General features: G+C 38.7%; 2 protein-coding genes across 4 annotated transcripts; both read left to right on the top strand.

Moving 5' to 3' along the window:
* The first annotated feature begins 938 nt into the window (after positions 1–938).
* On the top strand, positions 939–2121 carry LOC110463679. The gene is made up of 2 exons (XM_021518477.1): positions 939–1933; positions 2058–2121. Exons 1-2 carry the CDS (start codon positions 939–941, stop codon positions 2119–2121), a joined length of 1059 nt encoding a protein of 352 aa, XP_021374152.1.
* On the top strand, positions 2013–17032 carry LOC110463668 (asparagine synthetase [glutamine-hydrolyzing]-like). 3 transcript variants are annotated; one of them, XM_021518461.1, is made up of 8 exons: positions 2013–3417; positions 4330–5159; positions 6509–6746; positions 9327–9497; positions 9885–9977; positions 10700–10827; positions 12337–12463; positions 16946–17032. In XM_021518461.1, exons 2-8 carry the CDS (start codon positions 4911–4913, stop codon positions 16948–16950), a joined length of 1011 nt encoding a protein of 336 aa, XP_021374136.1. In that variant the 5' UTR covers positions 2013–3417; positions 4330–4910; the 3' UTR covers positions 16951–17032. The 3 variants fall into 3 exon arrangements, 2 of the variants coding, with proteins under 2 accessions (XP_021374136.1, XP_021374135.1); XM_021518460.1 differs by lacking the exon at positions 16946–17032 and adding an exon at positions 13446–13561; XR_002464413.1 differs by lacking the exons at positions 4330–5159; positions 6509–6746; positions 9327–9497; ... (2 more) ...; positions 12337–12463; positions 16946–17032 and adding an exon at positions 3789–3970.
* The last annotated feature ends 6942 nt before the right edge of the window (positions 17033–23974 follow it).

The following is a 23974-nucleotide window of genomic DNA, read 5'->3' as shown; positions in this document are numbered from 1 at the left end:
GCCGTTTGCTCTCAGTCGAGCAAAGTCCTTTGATGCCAGCCTTCAGCTGAACCCTGTTAAACGTAACCACGCTGTGGAATTTATGGAGAATCTTTTCAAAAACGGACATGCTGAACTTGCCCCAGAAATACCAACCTCAAACGAAAGATGGTATTTGCCACTATTCGGTGTTTATCACCCTATGAAGCCAGACAAAAACCGGATGGTATTTGACTCATCTGCCAAATATCAAGATGTGTCACTCAATGACGTCTTGCTCAAGGGTCCTGATCTTTGCAATAGCTTACTTGGGATTCTTCTGCGATTTCGTAGAGAGGCAGTCGCAGTGACGATGGACGTAGAACAGATGTTCTACAACTTCAAGGTTCCAGAGAACCAAAGGGACTTCTTACGGTTCTTGTGGCATATGGACAATAACCCAGAGCAGCCTTTAGTCGATTATCGGATGACCATACACGTCTTCGGTAATTGCCCGTCTCCGGCCGTAGCGACATACGGCATGCGCAGGTCTGTGGAAGGTGCCGATCCAGCAGTAAAGGATCTGGTAAACAACAACTTTTACGTTGACGATGGACTTCTCTCCTGTGCTGATGAGGAGGAAGCCATACAAGTGGTTCATAAGGCAAAACAAGCACTACATGACGGTGGCAACCTACGGCTGCACAAGTTCTCTTCAAATAGCAGGAAGGTTCTGGATTCCTTTGATCCGAATGATCTTGCCAAAGACTGAAAGGATCTGGATCTCGGAGTAGAATCTTTCGATACAGAGAAGTTTTGGTTTACTTTGGGACACCGAGAAAGACGATTTTACGTTCAAAGTGTCATCGGATGCCAAACCGTATACAAAGAGGGGTGTTCTATCTACAATTAATAGCCTTTATGACCCTCTTGGACTTGCTGTACCTGTTGTTCTGAGAGGTAAATTATTCATGAGAGACATGATATCATCTACCAAGAAACAAGATTGGGACGATCCGCTTCCAGAGTCTCTTCGACATGAATGGGAATCGTGGGTGAAGTTTTTAACCCATTTGGAGGACTTTCGTGTTCCACGAAAATACAGCCAAGTTTCATTTTCCAATGCTACAGGTCGTGAAGTGCACATATTCTCAGATGCATCCAAAGATGCTATCGGATCTGTCGCCTACCTCAAATTGTACAGTGAGGACTCTGTGGACGTTAGTTTTCTCCTCGCCAAAAGCAAGGTAGCACCAGTAAGTGGACACACTATACCTCGTCTCGAACTTTGTGGCGCGGTTTTATCTGTAGAACTTGCTGACATCATACAGGAGCAGCTCGGATTAGACTCGGATTCTTACTACACCGATAGCCAAGTCGTGCTTGGATACATCACAAATGAGACCCGCAGGTTTTATGTATACGTTGGGAATAGAGTCAGTCGCATTCGCAGGACGAGCCGTCCCAGTCAATGGAACTATGTTACTTCTGATCAAAATCCTGCCGACATTGCCACTCGTTCTGTTGACGCTGCAAACCTATACAAAAATAGATGGATTAAAGGCCCAGAGTTCCTTATGTCAGAGTCGCGGGAATTTGTTCCGTACCCTATGATTGACCCAGATTTAGACAAAGAGGTTTTGCCCGAGTTACAAACTTGCAAGACCGAGGTGACTGGAAACAGCAAATCAGCACTTGTTGCCAAGTTCAACAAGTTTTCTGACTGGGGATGTCTTGTTCGTGCCATAGCATACTTAAAGAACTTTGCTAGGCGTTGTCACTTGCCTGATGATTCTGGATCGCTAGGCAGCCGTTCAGATCCAAGTTTTCTGGAGGAGACAAAACAGTACATTATAAAAACTGTTCAGCAGGACGTTTACAGTGCCGAGATAAATGCCATTCAGGAAGGAAAACACCCACCTGCAGATAACAGTCTGCTACCTTTGGCACCTATCTTAAACTCTGATGGACTATTGTGTGTGGGAGGTAGACTTGCTAGACTTAAGAACTGCAACGTTGTTGATGAATTAAATCGTCATCCTATCATCTTGCCCAAACATCATCATATATCTGTCCTCTTGGTTCGTTTCTACCATCAGAAAGTTTGTCATCAAGGACGACATTTCACGGAAGGTTCGGTACGTTCAGCAGGGTTTTGGATAGTTGGGTCCAAACGTCTCATTTCTTCTGAAATTGCAAAGTGTACCGTGTGTCGTAAGTTGAGAGGTCACTTAGGGTGGCAACACATGGCGGACTTACCTGTAGACAGACTCAAACCAGCACCTCCATTTTCGTATGTTGGGGTCGACGCATTCGGGCCCTGGCCGATTGTGTACCGTCGTACTAGGGGAGGTGCCGCGAATCAGAAACGTTGGGCCCTGTTATTTTCTTGCTTAGTAACTAGGGCAATTCATATTGAAGTGATTGAGGAGTTATCTAGTTCGTCCTTTATCAACGCTCTCAGGAGGTTTGTGGCTATCCGTGGTCCAGTAGTGCAGTTCAGGTCCGACCGTGGCACTAACTTCGTCGGAGCTATAGAAGACCTTTCCATTGATGCTAAGTTCATAGAGAAGCCTCCTGTGGTTCAGTTTCTCTCAAGGTCTAATGCCAAGTGGATATTCAACCCTCCCCATGCCTCACACATGGGAGGAGCATGGGAGCGTCTCATCGGTGTGTCGCGCCGGATACTCGATTCGATGCTTCTTCAAAACAAACACAAAGATCTAACACACGAAATCCTTGTGACTTTTATGGCTGAGGTGTGCGCCATAGTAAACAATAGGCCTTTACTTCCTGTGTCAAGTGATCCTGAATCACCTTGCGTCTTAACACCCTCATCTCTGCTCACCATGAAAACCGCGGCCGACATAGGACCTTTTCCTCTTTTTGGTCAGAAGGATATGTTGAAATCGCACTGGAAGCATGCACAAGTTCTTGCAGAGGAATTCTGGTGTAGGTGGAGAACGGAGTATTTGCAAACTCTCCAGACTCGTAAAAAGTGGACTAAGGACTGTCGCGATGTTAAGTCTGGTGATGTGGTTCTCATGAAGGATCAGAACTGTAGTCGTAACGAGTGGCCGATGGGCATTGTTGAGAGAACTTTTCCTAGTGAAGACGGGAGAGTCAGGAAAGTTGAACTGACTGTGGTAAAAGACGATAAGCGTGTTTCGTATGTTAGGCCTGTGTCACAACTCGTCACAATCTTAGAAGTGAACTAAACTTAATTGTGCTAGTTGTCGTATTTTGACTTTTCTTAAATTCCTTGAGTGTTCTAAATATTGTAAGTGATTTCAGGTAGAAATCAGAGGGGGAGTGTAGTGACTCTGTTACGAGTTCCGGAATTCCGGCTCCGCGCCGGTTCGCAGCAGGCTTTTATTTTAGTTACCTTGTTATGATTTCCGTGGTAGTCCATGCACAAATTTGCTCAGGCAATTTTAGGGATTCCAGCCCCCCACAGGAGTAAGTTTTTGATAGATTTTGTGTAAATCATGTAAATGAGTTATCGTTAATTGATTACTTTCATGTCAGCGTCGTAGTATTTTTAATAGTGATAGAATTCTCGTTTTTCTATGCGCGTTGTTGACTTACTTTCGTTTTAACAAAGCGTAACATGGTAAAAGTATAAACTGTGTGTATAGTGTATTAAGCTGATAGTTTCTGTTCGGATTACATATAATCTAAATATATAAGTGATACAGTCGATTAAGATCGTGCATATGCGGACATTTTGTGACTTTGGTTAACATTTATGTCATTTAATCATTCTGTCATTTAATTACGGTGAAAGCTGTGAACATTGTGGTTAGTGTGTCATTGTTTTTGTTTTGTAGTTTTCACCCTCTCCGGGGGTTTTGAATGGAATAAAGAGTGCTGAAATATCGACAGTCTCTTGACTTAACAAACTTTTTTAACTCGGATACTCAGTAAACTGTGTGTGACACATATGTACATAGCGTACGGGTTCGGAAGTTTGGGGCTTTCATTCCTTTCATTACCTTCCTGGCTAAACAGATCGGGGTCCGACTTCAGAATGCTACGTTTTATCACCAAAATCTTGGTTACTAATAAATAATATTCAAAACACGTAGGACACTGGTTACAAGGTATGCTTGATCAATGAATTTCATTTTGTTATATTATAATCGAGTGGGGCGGGTATGTTGCGGTGCGTGCTTCTGCTTCAGTTTGTGGTTTTGTCGGGTGTTTTACCTGTTTTTTTGTTTTGTTTGTCATGCTGTATATTAAGTATGTCAGACAATAGTAATTACTTTTTTCAGTGGTTTATAGAAATGATCTGTACAGGAAGTTAATTATGGTATTTCTGTTGTAGAATTGGAATATAATTGTTAATCTTCAGTTTCAACGTTTCAGGACTTACTCGGAAACGCGCCAGTGGACTTTTCAGACTGTGGACATTTAAAGGCGTGTTCTGAAGTGGGCCTTGGCTACGTGATTCTTTGTAGTCGTATTCATGTATATGGGAGCATATGATTACGAGCTGTTGTGTATGGATTTAGATCAGTTAAGGTTTTGTCGCGTATTTTGATCATTTAGTGTTTTCAGTATGCAAGATTTAACGTCCGATAATCGAGATATTATTACTTTGTAACAATCACGTAATGCTAATTATAGTGTATAAAGAAGTTCTGTCTTGTGTTCCTATTTGAAATGAATAAATTATGCGGTATGAGGTACGAAGTAGTACATAACTCACTATACCACGTGTCACAAGACCTTCGTTACACCACCTGACGAAGTCCAGGTATTCCATACATACGATCTCGGGATAAATTAATTGGCATTGAAGAGTGTGTATATTGTAAATGCAGAAAGTACTTAGCATAAAGCAGGCCTTTTATTATACTTTAGTAATGACATTCTCTGCTTCAGATATGTTACTGTACTTATGCATTGGTAAGTGAGTTGCTATCCTTACCAGGTTCCAAGCGAACATGTGTGGTATATGGGCAGTGTTTGGTAGCAGTAGTGATATTTTTATACATTGCAAGGCGGCATTCAAAATAGCTCATCGTGGACCCGATGCTTTTAGATTAGAAAGCATTTACCAATTCCCATCCTGTTGCCTTGGATTTCATCGTCTTGCTATACTTGACGCTCAACATGGGATGCAGCCAATGCGAGTGTCTCAGCATCCTCACGTTTGGCTTATCTACAACGGAGAGATATACAATCATCTACAGGTATGTTTAATTTATTTTCATTACTTCATCTGTCAGTTTCAATGACGTCTCATATTGAAACATACTTGTGTAATAATTTGATTACAATATATATAAAAAAAAAATGTGTTTAAAGAATAATAATTTGATTAACGAACACATGACGGATTTTACTGTCAATCAACTGTTAATTATTGACGTAAAAGATAAAGGTAATATACACACGTTTTTGTATCTATAAACTTTGGTCATAGATAAAGTGCAAAATCATTAAAGGCCAAACCTCCATGATTGTAATGTATGCTTGTGTGTGTGCTTGGGGCATTATATTTGTGTATATGCCTTCTTGTGATAGCACGGATCTGATGCAGAATTTATAGTGCTTCTCACTGAAATGGGAAATCTCTGCATAAAACTATTAGCGGAAAATTTTGTAAAATGTTTCCAGATCCTTACATGAGTGAAGCCCGATAATTAAACGGAAAATATTCAAAAAAACACGAGTAGGGAATAAAAAGTAATAGTATGTCCAAAATACACCTTCGGGCCAAGTGAGCCAAAAACGTATATCGCCCTAGAATTTTCATCAAAACTTGAGTATAACTATACAACGAGTGTGAATCCTTCTATTTTGCAACACGTCGTCCTCTTACCACTGACTGAAGTTTTACGTAATATATCTTCTTTGTTTGGTAAATAATTGCTATACAGCAGCTAGTTTCAATGAAATGAAATATAAATACTTCGACAGTGACGAATTAAAACTAAAGAGACAGTAACATGATTACACTTAGTTTGTAATAATGAGTTACATCTGGAGACCACCACTATTTACAAGTATAATCGGCGTTTCTGTCCAATTCCAATAACTTTCCAGGTTGGACTGAAAGAGCACTATATCTATCTTGGTAAACTGTACCATAATGATAACAATTATAATACTAACTCGAGGTTCTTATATACCGCTCTTTCATAACCTAGTTCGCAGATCGTCTTAAAGTGGTTCACAAATTATTATTCGGGGTTATAGGGCCTTTGCAACCAGCCAATATCTTTCTCTATTCCATGGGGAGCATACAGCTGGTGCTGCCATTTCGGCGCTCACAGCTAGCATTCAACATTTCTAGCATTCCCCAACCAAGTACTCATTTACAGCTGAGTAGAGTGGAACAAGCGGAGTATCTTGCTCAAAGATACAACACAGTGCCGTGACTCGAACCCGCAACCCTTCGGTCACGAAATAAATATGTCTCAACAGTTCAATATGATATATGAATTCTGTTATGTAGTACTGATTCAGTTAAACGCATAGTGCCGCTAAACGATGCTACACATGTCCACTGAATGCGATTTTATATTTTGTTTCGCAGCTAAGGGAGCAGTTTGGCTTCCAATATGACACTCACTGTGATGGGGAGTCAATCATTCACCTATACGCTAGAGGCGGGATTGAGTTTGCAGCCAAACATATGGACGGGGTTTTCGCCTTCTGTCTTCTGGACACGGCCAGTAGAAAGGTCTACCTCGGCAGGGACACATTTGGGGTCAAGCCGCTATTTCGTATCATTATGGAGGATGGCTTTTTATCAGTATGCTCTGAGGTCAAAGGTAGATGGCGATTCCAAAACAGTGTACTGCTAACACGCCGAAGCTGCGTTGCATAGCATAGTTGCAAGTCTGCATTCTGTGTCCGACCGTCTTCTTTAATACATTTTGTATTTTACAGCAACAAGTTCTAAATCTAAAACAAGAGGTCCAATTGGCCTGAACCGCTCACCTGGTATTAATCTTACACTTGAAATCTTTAAAGTGGACTAAAATACAGCTAAAGGCAAAATATCGGTGTTTGATTCAAAAGAATCCATCAATAGATTTAAACATGTGACCTTGTCAAACAAGGACATTAAGTTGAACATACTTTATAGCCTTTCATACCAGCATGCTTCTGGCCAAAACCTTTAGATTATTCAGAAGTCGTTTAAAGATTTCAACATATATGACCCCTGTGACCATGCAAATGAGTGAAGGTCATTTATTTGAACACACTTGGTAACCCTTCAACCCAGCATGTTACTGACATAATCACCCTGGCAAGTTTGGTTACAAAGAAGTCGTTTATAGTTAACAACATATTTGACCCATGTGACCTTGAATATAATTCAAGGTCATTCATTTGAACAACCCCGGTAGTCATTCATCCCAGCATGTTACTGGCCAAATCTCATTACCCTATGCCTCTTGGTTATTCAGTAGAAGTTGTCTAAATGTTTTAAACATATTTTACCCCTGTGACCTTGAAAATAAGTCAAGGTAATATATTTGAACAAACTTGGTAGCCCTTTATCCCAGCATGTTACTGGCCAAATATCATAACCCTAGGCCTCTTGGTTATTCAGAAGAAATTGTTCAAACGTTTTAAACATATTTAACCCCCTGTGACCTTGAATATAATTCAAGGTCATTCACTTGATCAAGCTTGGTAGCCCTTCATCCCATTATGTTACTGGCCAAATATCATCACCCTAGGCCTCTTGGTTAAAATTTGACCTCTGCGACCTTGAATATAAGTCAATGTCATTTATCCAAACACGTTAATGGTCAAATATCATCATCCTAGGCCTCTTGGTTATTCAGAAGAAGTCGTGAAAATATTTTAACATATTTGACCTCTGTGACCTTTAAAATAGATTAAGGTCAGTCATTTGAACAAACTTGGTAGCCCTTCATCCCAGCAGGCTACTTGCTAAATACAATCATCATAGGCCTTTTGGTTTCTGAGAATAAATTGTTTAAAGTAAAAAGCTGACGCCGGACAGACGCACGGACGCCGCACTATAACATAAGCTTACTTTCCCACGAGCTAATGAACCGTGACACTGATGGTAGTGAATGAGGGATCTGAATATTGAAGGAAACCAGAGTTCCCGAAATAAACCCTGGTGGTCAGGCAGGTGACCCAATAACTTTTCCAATCGGATCGGGGAACCAAACTCAAGCTGCCTTGGTAAAGGCGAACGCTCTTACTACTACGCTACCCGAACACAGCTAGAAATAATACTATTTAAATGTTATTACACAAACTTACTGTTTTGAAACGGAATATTCCTTTAAATTATTCATCAGTTTATTTCTCAAGCTTATCGAATAGGTGAATCTATTAATGAAATGTATCTAATTATTTCTTTCATGATAATTTTTCCTGAATATTTCCTTTTATTGACACTCTGCCTAGTACATATAAGTACTTATCATGTATTACAGAGTAATACATTATTTATTTGCATTATTAACACAAGTATTAATATAAAATCTGTACGATATCCTTTTTGACCGACATAATGACATAGTATCTACAAAGTCCATCTACATTGCAAGTTGTTAATGACAGCTGTAGCAGTTTGTTTGGATTAAACATCCTTGCAACAGCCAAGATAAAATAAATAAATAAATATACAACATTTGATATAGTCAACATAAGCCACTCTAAAGGTCTTTACAGTATATAGATATACATCTGTATACAGTCAATACGATTAGCATATATATTAATCACTACAATATTGAGGAATTTGCAGGAGCTGCATTATGAGGCGCTAACTACTAGCCTTATGCCACCTGGCTAATATCTCTCTATGTGTGTTTGCCTGTGTGTGTGCTTGGGATGTATTCTGTTTTTAGTGGGACCGTGCTTCCAACGGTATCATTTATAGTGCCACCTCACTTGAATGCTACAGCACAGATACCGCAACCCCAACCCCAGACCATTTTATAATCAACCTGGGTTGTTGGAGTTGTGTGGGCAGGAGAAAAACACTTTCTCTGAATATTCCATGCGTACGGCGACTTAGGGGATCGAACCCCGGCTGCCTGCTTGGAAGGCCGGAGTGTTAACCACTCTACCAATCTGCCCAAGATGATATGAGACAGGTGCTTAGAAAGGCATCATCAGAAAGAAAGAGTGGGGAAGTGAAAAAGAAAATAAATCCTAATATTCCCGGATATTCTAAATTCGCGAGAGATTCTCCTCGTGAAAACAAAGAGAAACAACTGTATCTTTCTCGAAATTAACACGCCTAAATTTGCTTGTACTTCAATTACCTGCAAATACACCAAAATGTAAGCATTCACAAGTCGTTTCGTAACTTGGTTTTGAGTCAAAATATGTTCAAAGTTCTATGTTATTTTCAGGTTTGATGGACATCGCAAGATATCAATCGAACGTCAAGATTCAGGATGTTTTGCCTGGTCACGTGGAGACATATAGTCTCAATATGAAAGGTCAAGCTTCATTTGAGAACATGAAACAATTCCATCATATAGGTGCCACTCCGTCATACACAACTGCCGCAACTCCAAAAGGTAGATACTTTATGCAATAAACTATAATAAACAAGAAAGACTATCATTTCGACATATTTATGTTATTATAAATACAGCCATAGGAATTAGCAAACCAACTTTTTGATTGATAATATATTTTAAGTTAACAACGGTGATATATCTAGCACAACTATCAAACACTATGTACATGTTCTTTGCTGCGTTTTTCGCTAGATAATCATTTTTTTTTAGGTTTTTGCTTTTTGTTGTAAAACGGCTTGTCCAACAAATGGGAGCAAAATGGACTTTCTTTTATAGATATTGTTACCAATTCTCATTAATCTTGCAAATCATGCTGATCAGCTGTTCATCAATGTAGCATTATATGGATAGAATACTATCACTGAAAAGATTTTTGTGTTACAGGTGACGATATTATGGCCAATATTCGGACTCTTTTAGAAAGCGCTGTTAGCAAAAGACTGATGACGGAACGTCGTATTGGATGCCTGCTATCTGGTTTGTATATCCTCAAAATACAGCATACTCATGACATCGTCTTCACCGTTATGTCCAATGACTTGTTCTCTAAACGAACGGGATTCTATAAGTATATACTGGTTTGGTTCGATTTATTTGTTTTGACGTCCTTATAACAAGTAAGGTAATTCAAGGACGTGCCCGGAGAGACCATTCCAGTTCTACAGGGGGCCACATCTGTCGCCTTTTACGCCATGTATCGGACTTATTCTTTCCCCAAACCTGCAGCGAAGAAAATAGAGAACCGATTATCGCCACAAGTCTAGAACAAAGAAGTTTTGAATGACAGTGCGCACCCAATTTGTCATGTAAATATATATTATCATGACACTAAAGGGCTATTACTAGGAAAAATTACAGTTGACAGGTGTTTCAAATACATGTTATTATTAACTGATTGGTCATGAGTTGTTTTAATTGTTTACTTGCTATCCTTTGTTTCTGTGTATACAAATTATAGGTTATATCTGCTACATTTTTGTATACATCGCGGATATATCAAGTTGTTACCACGAATCCATACACGGATGTATATCCACGAACGTTTCTGTCTTAAACAGGAATATTAGTTGGAATACAGTATACTAATAATAGTATTAAATTAATTACGGATTGAAGTAGAAATTTGTTTATTTTCCCTTAATTCTATCGAAATCAAATAAATTGTATAATTATGTAATATTATATTCACTTATCTTCAGGTGGTTTGGACTCCAGCTTGATCACTGCGTTGTTAGTAAAATTGGCAAGAGAACGTGATCTCGCTTACCCGATACAGACCTTCTCTATCGGCATGTACGGCAGCCCCGACCTAGCTGCTGCTAAGGTGGTAAGTATTACGTGTTAGTTCAAAGATCATTAAAAATATTAAAAACAAAATCATTTATCGATAGATAAATTGTTTCTCGGTTCATTGACTATTGAGTCATCTAACGCCAAACAACACAAAAAACGGACGTTCACTAAAAGGAAAAGTTCAAACGTAAACTGAAAGGTTAAATGTTTCAAAGATGCGAATCAAATTAATAGCAAACAATATGACTGTAAAACAAGATCTGCTATCTTTTTTACGGATTAATTGAATGTTAATATTTTTTTCGTTGTTGTTATCACATTGGCATATAATTACCACGACAGTGCCTCTTTGTTATCTAGTTTCCCGTTCGGGCCGATTTCATTCGTAATTCCCGTACATATACATTGACATGCATGGAAAAAAATACTAATAAGTCTGCAACAGACCATATACGTGAAACGTGCTATTGACTATCGTCTGTTGACGCAAATATGTCCCTGCAGGTAGGGCGTAGGAATTGTACCTGCTGCCCCCAATGATCGTAAGAGGCGACTAAATTTGGGATTTTATCTTTTCTCTTCTTTCTAAACAACTTACTTCTTCCTACTCCATTGACAATGCCTCACTTTTGGCATTTAGTTGAACGTTCGCCCCTGTGAGGAAGGCTTTGGGTTCTGTCCCCTGACCGAGACATACCCGAGTCTGTAAAAATGGTAGTTTCTACTCCGCTCAGCAATTTAGCAGTGGAACGACTGGTTCGCCCGTTGTCAGTATAATGTGACCGGTTGGGGTGTCCTGCTGGGTGTTTTCGGCAGTATGTTTCAGTGAGGTAGCACTATAAAGTCGGCATCAGTTCCGAGCTATCACAAGGAGACAAACACGAACATATCGCAGCCTCCCAAAATACAGGCATATACACTACACGCATGCATCTTGCACAGGGGAGGCCGTCCGCAAATGACCATAGCTGTTGATAGGACGTTAAACAATTTACGATACACATGCAATAGATAAAGCAAGGATTCGCAATATCGAATTAAACAGATAAGCATATTTATGAATTAGCGCATCCACACAACATGCCATATATAGAATATCTGTTATAATTTTTCCTTCATATTAGATTTAAGATACAACTTTTGGATTTTTCATGTTTGCGAGCCTTTGGCGAGCAAATATGAAAAATCCAAAACGAGAATCATAAATCTGATATGAAGGGAAATGAATGACATATTCATAACACGGTATAAAAAACAAAATACTGGAAATGAATTTGTGCACTCACAATCTAGCTTAATATCGTAAGCGCGAAAAGCGTTTGATAGATTGTTTTTTATTTATTTGATTATGATGTTTAAAAATATTTTTAAACATCAGATATACCAAACTTACATGCAACGTTGCACGTTTTATTCCGGCATGATTTTTTTTTGTTAAGACATAGTTCTTGCAGTGTCGTTATGCATGTGTTACTCAGGAACACTACTTTTTTCGGGAGAAGGGTTTCCGGAGTTACACGTTTCCTCTTTATTAATTATACAGGTGGCCAAACACTTGGGAACGGAGCATCATGAGATTGTGTTTACACCCGAGGAGGCGATCTCAACCATTGAAGACGTCATTTACTACTTAGAGAGCTATGACGCACTGACTATTCGAGGAGCCGTTGGTAGGTTATAATAAAAAAAATCAAGAAAATATTGTTTATCAATTAAAATAAACATTAAACAAAAGAAAATATTCAAGACACGTCAACTTGAAATATAAAAGGGGCTATGGTATGTTATTGAGTATGTAAGAGATTTGAAATGTGTTATATTGTTATAAAATGTTAGCCTTTTGGCTGAAACTTCAATGTAATCAGTCTAACAATGATTTCGTATCGTTTTTTCATAACTGTTAATGCTGAAAAGAGCATATGCCTGTTATGGGAATCCAATAAGACTTTTGTAACGGTTTAAGTTTCTCTCTCTATCCTGTTGTTGCTTTTTCCTGGCTTCCAGCGTCACATTGGCGTTGATATTCTACATTGTTTAAGTAACAAATCACCCAACAAGAACTGCGATTTCGATCAATTTATTATACAGCACAGACATGAATAAATGGCACATTACATGGTCATATATAAGTGGAATGCGACTTATTATTTGGGCACTCGATAATATCTCGCGCCGGTGTAAAGGCGTAAAGCAGTCGGTTTACATATACATATTCTGACATTCAGTGCTGTGACGATGGCAAACCTGCAATAGTCAATTTTAGCATTGACAGGAAATCATTGGGAAAAGGTGATGAAATGTGCCTACAATTTCGCTGGTTGTATTATTTCGCAGAAAAAATGTTACCGCCAAATTTAGAACCTTGCAAGAAACAAAAACGCGTCCTCTATGTATTAATATCTTGAGTCATTTAAAAACTTGCTTCCACGTGTGTAATGTGATAATATTTCTGTGTATGTCTGATGGAAGCGGTAGATAAAATTAACGCAGGGCTTCGAAAATACATAATCACTAAAATATCAAAGCCGATAATAAAGAACGGAAATTGAAAAATAATTACCAAAAAGAAAATCTATCAAACCGATAAAAAAAGCAGTTTGTTTATTCAGGTAAGTATAGCTTTAATGTATGTCCGTCTTTTTGCATACAAAGGCATGTACCTGATGTGCAATACGTGAAAGAAAATACGGATACGACGGTTATGTTGTCTGGGGAGGGATCAGACGAAATCACTCAAGGATACAGCTACTTTCACAAAGCGCCCTCTGCTGAAGACGGTGACAAGGAAAGTAGACGACTTTGCAAAGATATCAGTTTGTTTGACGTTCGAAGAGTGGACAGAAATTCAGCAGCTTTTGGGTAAGCAAAATATTCTCAATGGTTGTTTACGTTATATAATTTGATGATTTATTTTATGTATTAAAAACTGAAAAAAATATATGTCGATTCATGTGGTGTGGCTACGACCTATTAACATTAAAAAACCGTGCCACCATATGTTTGATGTATGCGTGCTTATTTATCTGTGTGCTGGAGGCAGAGTATGTTGATGTATTTGCCTCCGTGTAATAGCGCAGATCTGATGCCGTCTTTAGATTGCCATTTTACTGAAATGCCATGTCGAAGGCACCAATCACAACATTCTAACCGGTTGGCTTATACTGATAATGGTTGAATCAGTTGTTGCCATTATCCTAAATGCTTAATGTTAAGCAGGGCGTTACAAGTATCGTTTTTAAGGACCTCGGTGTGTCATAGTCAATCAACATGATACGGGGACATAGCCACTATTGCTTCCTCACCTGGGCAAATGTTCAACATTAAAGCCAAAAGTGAGGTATTGCCAAGCAATGCGCTAGGAAATAAAAGGTAGATAAAATTAGAAAAAAATGAAAAGATCCTAGATATTTAAATGGTTGCAGCAGATATATTTTCTCGCGTTTGTGTCCCCAAAAAATCACAAAAGCAAATCCCAATGCAAGGGGCTCGAACATTAGTAGCCTCTTACAATACATTTTTTTAGTGGTGCAGATGTGTGTAGCCTAAAGGACTTGACAGAGGAACTAGAAAAATAACATCAATTAACAATGCATAAATTATCATCGTTGGTGACCCTGACTATCCAGCGTGGGACTCGAACAACATTTTCAAACCCCATACAAACCACACTTAACCAAACAACCCATGGGTAACTCCTGAAATTGAACACATACTAAGGAAATGAGGGCACTACATAAAAAATTAGAAAGATCTGTGAACTCAAAACTTTACAGACAAATGCAAAAACTTATTCAAAATGTAAATCTTGCTGACAATTTGTTGATGGCATTCAAGCTCCATAAGCAAACAACACAAACTACAGTGCTTCCAAAAGGTTTTGGCTTATATACTGAAAGGATAAAGAAACACAGAGTAACATTTGAAATGATTTAATGTTATGTATTTGAATGCTACATACACTATTTTAATATAAGTATTAAAACTATCTTTGATAAACGAATTACAAAATTTCATGAGCAATTGTGGCACGCTCACCAATATCGCAAAGTGAAATCGATTGACTAGTCAGTATCTCATATGACTCCCCCGCGCATCTGTCACCGCCCACACATATCTCTCTCTCAAGAACCCAAGCGTCGGCGAAACGTTCCCAATGACGATGGTATAAACGACGTCGACAGTACTCGCAGAACCAACCTCGCGCAATCGGTTCCTTACATTTTGGGGTGAATGTGGCGATTAATTTTGCATAACGTATTAATAGCGGTTTCAATGGCAGGAAAGTGGTGGGCAAGACGAATAGCCTTGTCTTGACGTCGTTACGCCCGGACGTGCCGATCGAAGGTCGATCAGCACTCCTTTTGGTGTCTCTCGGACGAGTGCTGATTCAAAATTTATAAATTCTTAGGAAAATGTAAAATTCCCCCTACACAGCTTTTCGCTGTAAAGAATTCGCTTATAACTTCAAAAGGGATACTCAAAATTCTGAAAAGCTTGAACTCTAGTAAAGCTGCTGGTCCTGCTGAGCTGAAGCCCAATATCCTCCTCCTTCAGCATCCAACACCTAACATTGCTCCTATCCTCTATGGTCTTCAACCATTCCCATGTCACCGCCCACACATAGAGGTCATAGAGGATCTATGACACGGCTTCTGTAGGTTTGTGTCATGGGAAACTCAACTGATAGAATTTATGGATGATGTCACTTCTAATGTAGACTAGAAAAGTTCTGTAAGACAAACATGTCCCCGTCGCCATGTGAAATAAGTGAAAATCCGTCAAAGAAGTGTTTACATTGAATCGGGACGTGGCGGACATGTGTAACACTATACCTAGCGCTTCTTAGGAGACAGCAGGAGAGACATGTGGCTAATCTTCCTCTTCAAAATAAAACATAACACAATCAACACCAGAAAAAAGCCTCATTGTCCCTTCAATCCGCCTTACAATGCTTGCACACCGGCATACATATCATACTCTTAGGGGATAGTACGTTGTTTTGAGTGACCTATCGGTCTCGAGTTCAAACCCAAATTTTATGTTCTGATCGCCGGTACAGACATGAACAACAACGTACTATCCCCATATTAACACACCTTAACAAATATACTACGCCAATATGTTTAGAAACATTGTATTTCCTTGTTCAAAAGTACGTAGTAAAATACTTTGTGACCTGAACTGGCGACGTGTCATTCTGCAGCGGACTGACCAATCGGAAAGAAGCTTTCAAAAGTCGGTCATTTGGCCCCGCCCATACTGGCAAACCAAGTTCTTACACTTCCATGTCAGTATGCATACCAGTCTGTGCTTATCAACAAAATCGGTGATTATTTGTATAGATTTGTGAAGAGTTTTATGTAAATGCATACGACACATGTGAAATGTTTTATTTGATTTCGGATCTAAATAGATTGAACGAACGTTTCAGTAATAAATGCAGGTAAGAACAAGGAATGTGTACTTTTTACTTTTTAATTCATTCAACAAATACATTTCATCGGTCGTTTCTGTTCTGTTGCCTACTAGCCTTATCAGCGGTATTTCGCTAAGAGGCGATCTTGACGCCATATTGTTTTGGTTAAAAACGGGGCGTGGCTTAAGTGCGATGGGAGGAGCTTAACACGAATGATCATGATTCTATCGCAGATTAGAACATGGGCCGTATCCAATCAAAACACGCGTTGCAAACGAATCGTGTTAGAATCACATGTGGAACACAGGCACGTATACACTCTTTCTTTCCGAAACAAATTCTGACTGGAATTCTTTGCCATCAGACATTACATAAATTCCTTTAACTACAGCCTTCAAATCATCAAACCATCTCTTTATAAAATATATTTTCATCCTACTCTTTTATCTCTCCTTTCTATCATAAGCACCATCCGAGTCTCACTTTGACATGATCTTCAGCTTGATGAGGGTGGTCAATATTTTTAAGACGTTGACAAACAAACTATCCAGAAACAAACAAACATTAATTGTATAGGCAATGCTTCTTATAAATGTTTGTCAGTATGTATTGTGTGCCTATGGTAGGCTTGTTTAGCGAAGGCGAAATAAATGGAAAGTGTAAGTGTTGCTTCTTACCATATATATTAAAAACTGGAAATACCTTTTCCTGACATAACATACCCTTCTCGTTCCAGACTAGAGATAAGAGTGCCCTTCCTTGACCACCAATTCAGCAGTTATTACCTCTCATTAGACCCAGATTTGAAGGCGCCAAAGAACGGTATAGAAAAGCAACTACTTCGGTCAGCATTTAACGACACAGGGTTACTACCAGCCGATATCCTCTGGCGGCCAAAGGAGGCTTTCGCTGACGGTATTGCTTCCCCATCGAAGTCTTGGATTGAATTTATAAAAGATTTTGCCGCAGATCAAGTGAGTTTGGAATAATTGTGAATAAATGACATTTGGCACTACACCTTATTGCTTTTATACATATATATTGATGGTTTCCTGCTGTTTTTCACCAGTTCTTTATGAACAGTTACAATATTTGCTATTTTTAGTATGAAAGAAATTCGAAACATCCATCCATACCAACATTGGCGGTTACCAAGTAGTTAAGGCGTCTGACATGCTGCTACCAATAGCCCTCTACCACTGGGTCACAGGTTCGAGACCTACGTGGGGCAGTCGCAAGGTACTGGCCGTTGGTCGGTGTTTTTTCTCCGGGAACTCCGGCTTTCCTCCGCCACCAAAACCTGGCATGTCCTTAATGACCATAGCTGTTAATAGGACGTAAAGCACAAACAAACCGTACAAAAACAACAACATCGAAGGGAATTTTAAATAATTAGTGCCAGAATAACACAAGTTAGTCTTGATATAATTTGGGCAAATAATAGGAGTCTGTCTTAAAAATTAAGATAAACAACTACCACCTATCACGTTATTTATGCGGTTTGTATAATTTAATATAGGGTAATCGACGGATGTGTTCGTAATTATTGAAATGGAGACATTGTTAAATCTTAATATCCTTTTATTTTAAATGAAGTAAGCTTAAGACCAACCATTAAGAGATTTTCAAGTTGTTGGCAATTTGTAATGAACCCAAACATGAACACCACAAAAGCAATCGATACAATCATCAAAAAACAGCAGAAACATTTAATTTAGGGTAATGTCTAAATATGGAGTTTACCACATTGTTGTATCAGGCAACCTTTTAACAAATATTGTGTCGGTGGTAAATCGTTTGATTGTGGTTTAGCCATTTTTTGTAACGGCAAAGATCGTATAAAGACGAGTGCCTAGGGAGACACGCCGAACAAAACGAATAGGAGATTTCAGATTTTTTTATTTTTTTTAGTGTTGCCTTAATAGAAGACACTGAGGAAGACTCCCTATTCTGCAGCAGCTCCCATTAATCGCCCCGGATAACATGTTTTACCAAATCTGGAGGGGGAGACTACATCATTTATAGAAATAGCTAATATTTTTTTAATTTGTGCAGTTTGAGTTATTTATACTGGAATTAAAGTATTGTATATTTTCATCAGATGATCGACTCGGAATTGGAGCTATGTAGTCGGAATTATTCCCACAACCCTCCCGTCAGTATGGAGTCTCTGTACTACCGACGGATATTTGAGATACCCTACTCGTGGACGCCGAAGTGGTCTTCTGATCCATCTGCCCGAAAACCGAAATCCAACGTTACAAATAAATGACCTCTGATAATGCTTGAAATTAGCAAAAAAATAATCAGTGTATGTATACTGATATTTTATCTGCTTCCACTGTAAATGTTGCCTATGGTTAGAGCGCAGATACTTATCCACTAACAAATTTCAGTGTTACTTTAGTTTTACAATTAAAACTAGTGTAAGACACCTCATTACGACTTTTTTTACTAGAATCACGAATTGAAGAAAGGAATCATCAATGGTTCTGCAGGTAAATCGCCCAGGTAGGGCGTAATAATTTTACCTGCTGCCCCCATTGCATGATCGTAAGAGGCGACTAAATTTGAGGTCTTATCTTTTCTCTTCTTTCTAAACATCTTTCTTCTTCCTAATGTGTCCCTTGACAATGCCTCATTTTTGGCCTTTAGTTGAGCGTTAGCCCCATGTGATGAAGGCTTTCGGTTCTGTCCCCTGGCCGAGACATACCAGAGTCTGTAAAATGGTAGTTTCTACTCCTTCTTAGCGCTCATCAATTTAGGAGTGGGACGACTGGTTTGCCCGTTGTCAGTGTAATGTGACCGGATTGGATGTCCTTCTGGGTGTCTTCGGCAGTATGCTTTAGTGGGGTAGCACTATAAAGTCGGCATCAGTTCTGCGCTATCACAAGGAGACAAACACGAACATATCGCAATCTCCCAAAACACACACGCATGCATCTTGCACACGGTGGAGGCCGTCCGCAAATGACCATAGCTGTTGATAGGACGTTAAACAATATTAAACCAAACCTCTGCAGGTAAGATAAATGGTTCTCCCTATACATTCTGTATAAAGCGTTAAAATATGAAATGCTTGTTGTAATGTACGCCATTACAAAAGACCTAAACACGACGTACACCAGCAATCACATAGGATGCTAATATAAGTTGCAGTGGTGTACACGGTACCAGTAGACACCTACCAACCAAAGGAACTGGGGCGTTATTGGTCATTGTTGGCCTTAGAGAAAACTTAAAAATACAACTTATTTTTTTTTACCAATACCTGTTAACAATATCATATTAATTAATTGGGCTATCGTCATTGGTGCAGAATTTTTCCTAATTTGCATGCGTTGATGCCCTATCATATCAACAAAATTGTGTTGCTAGTCAGAAATAACCAAAATATGGTGTTAATCTTGTCAAATATGTATTTGTTTATTGCATGTAGAGGCTTTCAAAACTTAAAAAGTGTTAGTTTATTTCCCTCAAAACGACAAATTGCAACCAAATTGCGCACAACAGACGATTTTCCCACATTTAATAATGAAAAATACGGGTCTATGTCTCTCTTTGTAATGCCCTACCTCCTAAACCAGTTGTCAAATGAATTTTCATATTTGCGTATTTCATTTATTCCAGATTACGAATATAACAAATTATTCTTATCCCCGATGTAGCCGGAAATTGCTTTTAACGCCCCTGTTCCTTTGGACAAAATCCATCAATTTCAACCAAGCAGGGACAAGTCTTTTGCGAGCATTTTGTTCAATCAGAAAAAACAACCCAGACGCAGTTCGATACCAATATACAAATACACACATCTTTAAGCGATATCAATCAATATGTCAATTTCGACTGATCAGAATCGTGTTTAACGGCCAAGTTAGACGACACTACCTTCCATTCATGAACACTCATGTAAAGGTTCATTTCATACTGCCAAATAGTTTTCAAGAAAAGTGGCCGAAACCCTGAAGAAAGTGGAAGAAATAAAGTAATAGTAACAAGTTTTAATTGTAACAGGAACCGCTACCGTTATATATTTTCCACAAACTGCCCCTGTAATCACAACAATACACTCAAAAGAACTTCATAATACATTTACAAATAAGTTGGGACAAAATCTGAAAAAAGAGACGGGCCGTCACCTTGGCGTACACCCGAATATATGACACTTCCTTGACAGAAAACCTCACCATTGAAGTATCCCCTTGTTGGAGTCTGGGGCGGGTAGGGATCATAACTTTTATTTCTTTCAATTATGGTATCCCAAATAGAAAAACAAATAGTATACATACACATCATCTGCTTTAGAAGACTTGGGTACTTCTGTCCAATTCACCATCTGAAAATTACCAAAGGTTCGTGAAAACTGAATTCCTTGTCATCGAAAACACTGAACTCGCCACAATTGGAACACCATCCATAAAATCGTCTTTGAATCGAATGCTACAGACAACAACGGAAATAAAAACCTGTTAAAGATGACAAAGTTCTTCGAAGTCCCTCTGAGGGTATCCCCTATTTTATCTCTAAATTCATCAAAGGGTGTCATCCGTTGCCGAGCATTGCAAGGAAAAAACAGGGCGATATTCTCAAGTATTTCGAAGAACACAACCAAAATATCACCATGCCCGTTATATCAAAATCAAAACAAACGTCCGTCTTGTTACAAAGGTACCTGTTTATATAACGAATCCCTTTCATTGCTTTCGTTGTCAACGCTTTGGCCACCACGAGCACACAAACACCTGCAGTTCGGAGATCGAGGAAATACGTCTGTTGTTACCAACTGCGTGTATCGTAGGAGGCGAACAATGTTGCAACACCCCCACCAACTCCCTGTACCGAAGAATTGGGAATTTGCTAAAGCGAACAAAATAAATATAATGCCTCCATTGCATCATTCGGGATAAATTCATAAATTTCTACCTAACTTTTAATTCCTAGCGCCCCTATACCTCAATTCGGCTTTAATATTGAACGTTCGCCAAGATAAGGAAGGCATTGGGTTCTTTTCTCAGACTGGGACATACCAAAGTCCTTCACAAGTCGTTATTCCCTGCTTAACGTTCATCATTAAGGATAATGACAACAACTAGTTAACCCGATGTCAGTACAACGTGACCGGGCGGAATGCTGTGCTGGGTGCCTTCGACATGGTATTTCAGTAAAGTAGCAATCTAAAGACGGCATCAAATCTGCGCAATTACACGGAGGCAATTTCACCAGTATACCCTGCCTCCAACACACTAACACACATGCACGCATGTACGCCACACATGGAGGCACGTCCTTAACTGACCTTAGCTGTTAATATGACGTTAATCTAATCAAAACTAGACCAAACCATCATAAAGACGATTTCAAACATGACGTAGTTTGTACGTATTGAGCAGCAAAAGTAAAAAAACAACAGCTTCAGAATAAAGGAAAGAAATCTTTATTATCAAAGTTGAAACAACCAAACCAATTGATAACCAGCACTGTAGTACTGACCGAACAAAAGGTTTTGATGAGGCAATCCAGTCCTTTAAAAAATTCAGCACTTTAGAGGATATAGATGCTGAGCCTCAAAGATTGCAATAAAACTCACGAAGCCACCATGGACATATCTATCAATCAATCTAACCAAATGTGCACGGTAGCTCCCATTTATATATTTAATTATTAATGATGAACACAATCAATCAGTTGATCTGCACAGGTCTTTGGTCCAATTTGGATGATATTTTTTGGCTATCACAAGAATATAATAAATACAAATTTACGAAATTTACGAAAATTCAAAATGTTTTCTATCTGTACTTGTCTTGGCTGTTGGAGTTGCTAAACTAGTCGATAACCTAACTCCTCATGGAGCTATACAGCTTTACACAAATTTACAAACTATTGTTGTAAGTCTAACTCTCAACAGCATACTAACCATGTTGTATTTATCTCCTGAATTGCAACAACTGGTTCACCCGTTGTCAGTTTACTTTCGCCGATCGGGCTGGTGTGCTGGGTGCCTTTGGCATGGTATTTCAGTGAGATAGCACTATACGGTCGGAATCAGATCCACGCTATCACAAGGATGTAAGCACACCAACATACCATATCTCCGAGACACATGCAAGTTTGCACAACACACATGGAGGCACGTCCTTAAATGACCTTAGCTGTTAATAGGACGACGTCAAACAAAATAAATCCAATCTATATATCTCCAATATATATAATTATACATGTACATCTATATATCAACGAATACCGACCCTGATCTTCTTGCAGAGCTTCCTTCTCCCAAAACACACACGCATAGTTATAATGCCATCCAGCCATCTCAAAATACCAATATTATATGCTAACAAGGGTTTCCGCATCTTCAATCAAGGCACATTTAATCATTTATTTAAAGCTACTCATTTTACCATGTACATCTGTACATCCTCATCTGGGTTGATGGCGGCATCCAAGCCATCTTTTAAAGACAATATCTCCAGTAACCGTAGACCGCAGTTTTGCTATTTCTGCTTTAAGTCTCTCCTCTATCCCTCTTAAGGCTTTTAAAAGGTATGGGATACGATTAGAAGGATCAGTAGTAAAATAACATTTAAAACATCTCAAACCGAAAGGTGAATCAGTTACAACAAAGTTTGATATTGCAAATGCTTTAGGTTTCGGTTTTTAAATCAAATTCAACTGAATACCACTCTAAACATTTCAAAAATTGAAATGGTCTAAACAAAGAAACACATTAAGAATTCTCATGGAACAGCCATTTAACATGATAACAAACCAAACCGGACTGGATTATATAAATTATCAATTACTAACACAGGAATCTGAATTATCACTCAACTACCGCTCAACAGCACACATAAGCTGTGTTTTTAAAACTCTCTAGGGAATGATCAAATAAAGGCTGATATGGTTTTTTGAATCAAATGGCTTAATACAAACACTTCAGAGTGGTTTTAGATCCACAAAAGGTACACTCGACCCTTTGGTAAGACCTGAAGCCTTTGGTTCCGTTGCTGTCCTCTTTGATCTAAGTCCCTGCAAGTCGGGGAACGACATGTTTTTGAATTTTGGAACCCTTTGCAACATTTGTTAATTGCTTTTGTTCCCTCTCCTTGGGAAGCGACCAAAATAATTCTGCTGCACCAACTGCAATATTTAGGGTCTTCATTAGCGTATCACAAGGAAGCATTCTTTCAGTAATGCTTTTTTAATTCAAAGATCAGTAGAAGGTTCCATATACGTGGATGCCATTCTTATATGCTAACGGTCAAAACATCTGAATACCATCAAATCACTTAAACTGTTTTCTTTGAATAAATCAGATATGTACGGAAGAGCATTAGGGCCATGTAGAAAAAACATTTAATTTCGTATTTTTGTGTTAATAGCTCGAAATTTCAAGATCATAACCCGAACATTCGACTTACTAACTCGAAATTTCAAGATAATAACTCGAAATTACGACTTAATAACTCGAAATTTCAAGATAATAACTCAAAATTTCGACTTACTAACTCGAAATTTCAAGATAATTTCGACTAACTAACACGAAATTTCAAGATAATAACTCGAAAAAGCTAATTTTGGTTCATTTGGCCAATGCATGATGGAGCAACACAAAGATGCACTGATTCGAGCATATTTTCATTTAGGATTAAGCAACAAGGAGATTTTGCTATGTTTAGCAACACAGCATACGATAATAATAAGCTCCCGAACCCTTAAAAGAATCACCAAAAAGTGTCATCTTTACAGAAGAAAAAGTGAT

This window comes from Mizuhopecten yessoensis, unplaced genomic scaffold, assembly GCF_002113885.1.
Source record: "Mizuhopecten yessoensis strain PY_sf001 unplaced genomic scaffold, ASM211388v2 scaffold10921, whole genome shotgun sequence".
Lineage (NCBI taxonomy): Eukaryota > Metazoa > Mollusca > Bivalvia > Pectinida > Pectinidae > Mizuhopecten > Mizuhopecten yessoensis.
This window is presented reverse-complemented; position numbering and strand designations above follow the sequence as displayed.

Bases quoted from the DNA above. Each gene is read 5' to 3' on its own strand.
- LOC110463668 (XM_021518460.1), top strand. From the start codon at position 4,911: ATGTGTGGTATATGGGCAGTGTTTGGTAGCAGTAGTGATATTTTTATA. The intron at 6,747-9,326 runs GTAGATGGCGAT...TGTTATTTTCAG, and splicing joins AGTATGCTCTGAGGTCAAAG to GTTTGATGGACATCGCAAGA. The intron at 9,498-9,884 runs GTAGATACTTTA...TTTGTGTTACAG, and splicing joins AACTGCCGCAACTCCAAAAG to GTGACGATATTATGGCCAAT.
- LOC110463679 (XM_021518477.1), top strand. From the start codon at position 939: ATGATATCATCTACCAAGAAACAAGATTGGGACGATCCGCTTCCAGAG. The intron at 1,934-2,057 runs GTGTGTGGGAGG...TTCTACCATCAG, and splicing joins TTAAACTCTGATGGACTATT to AAAGTTTGTCATCAAGGACG.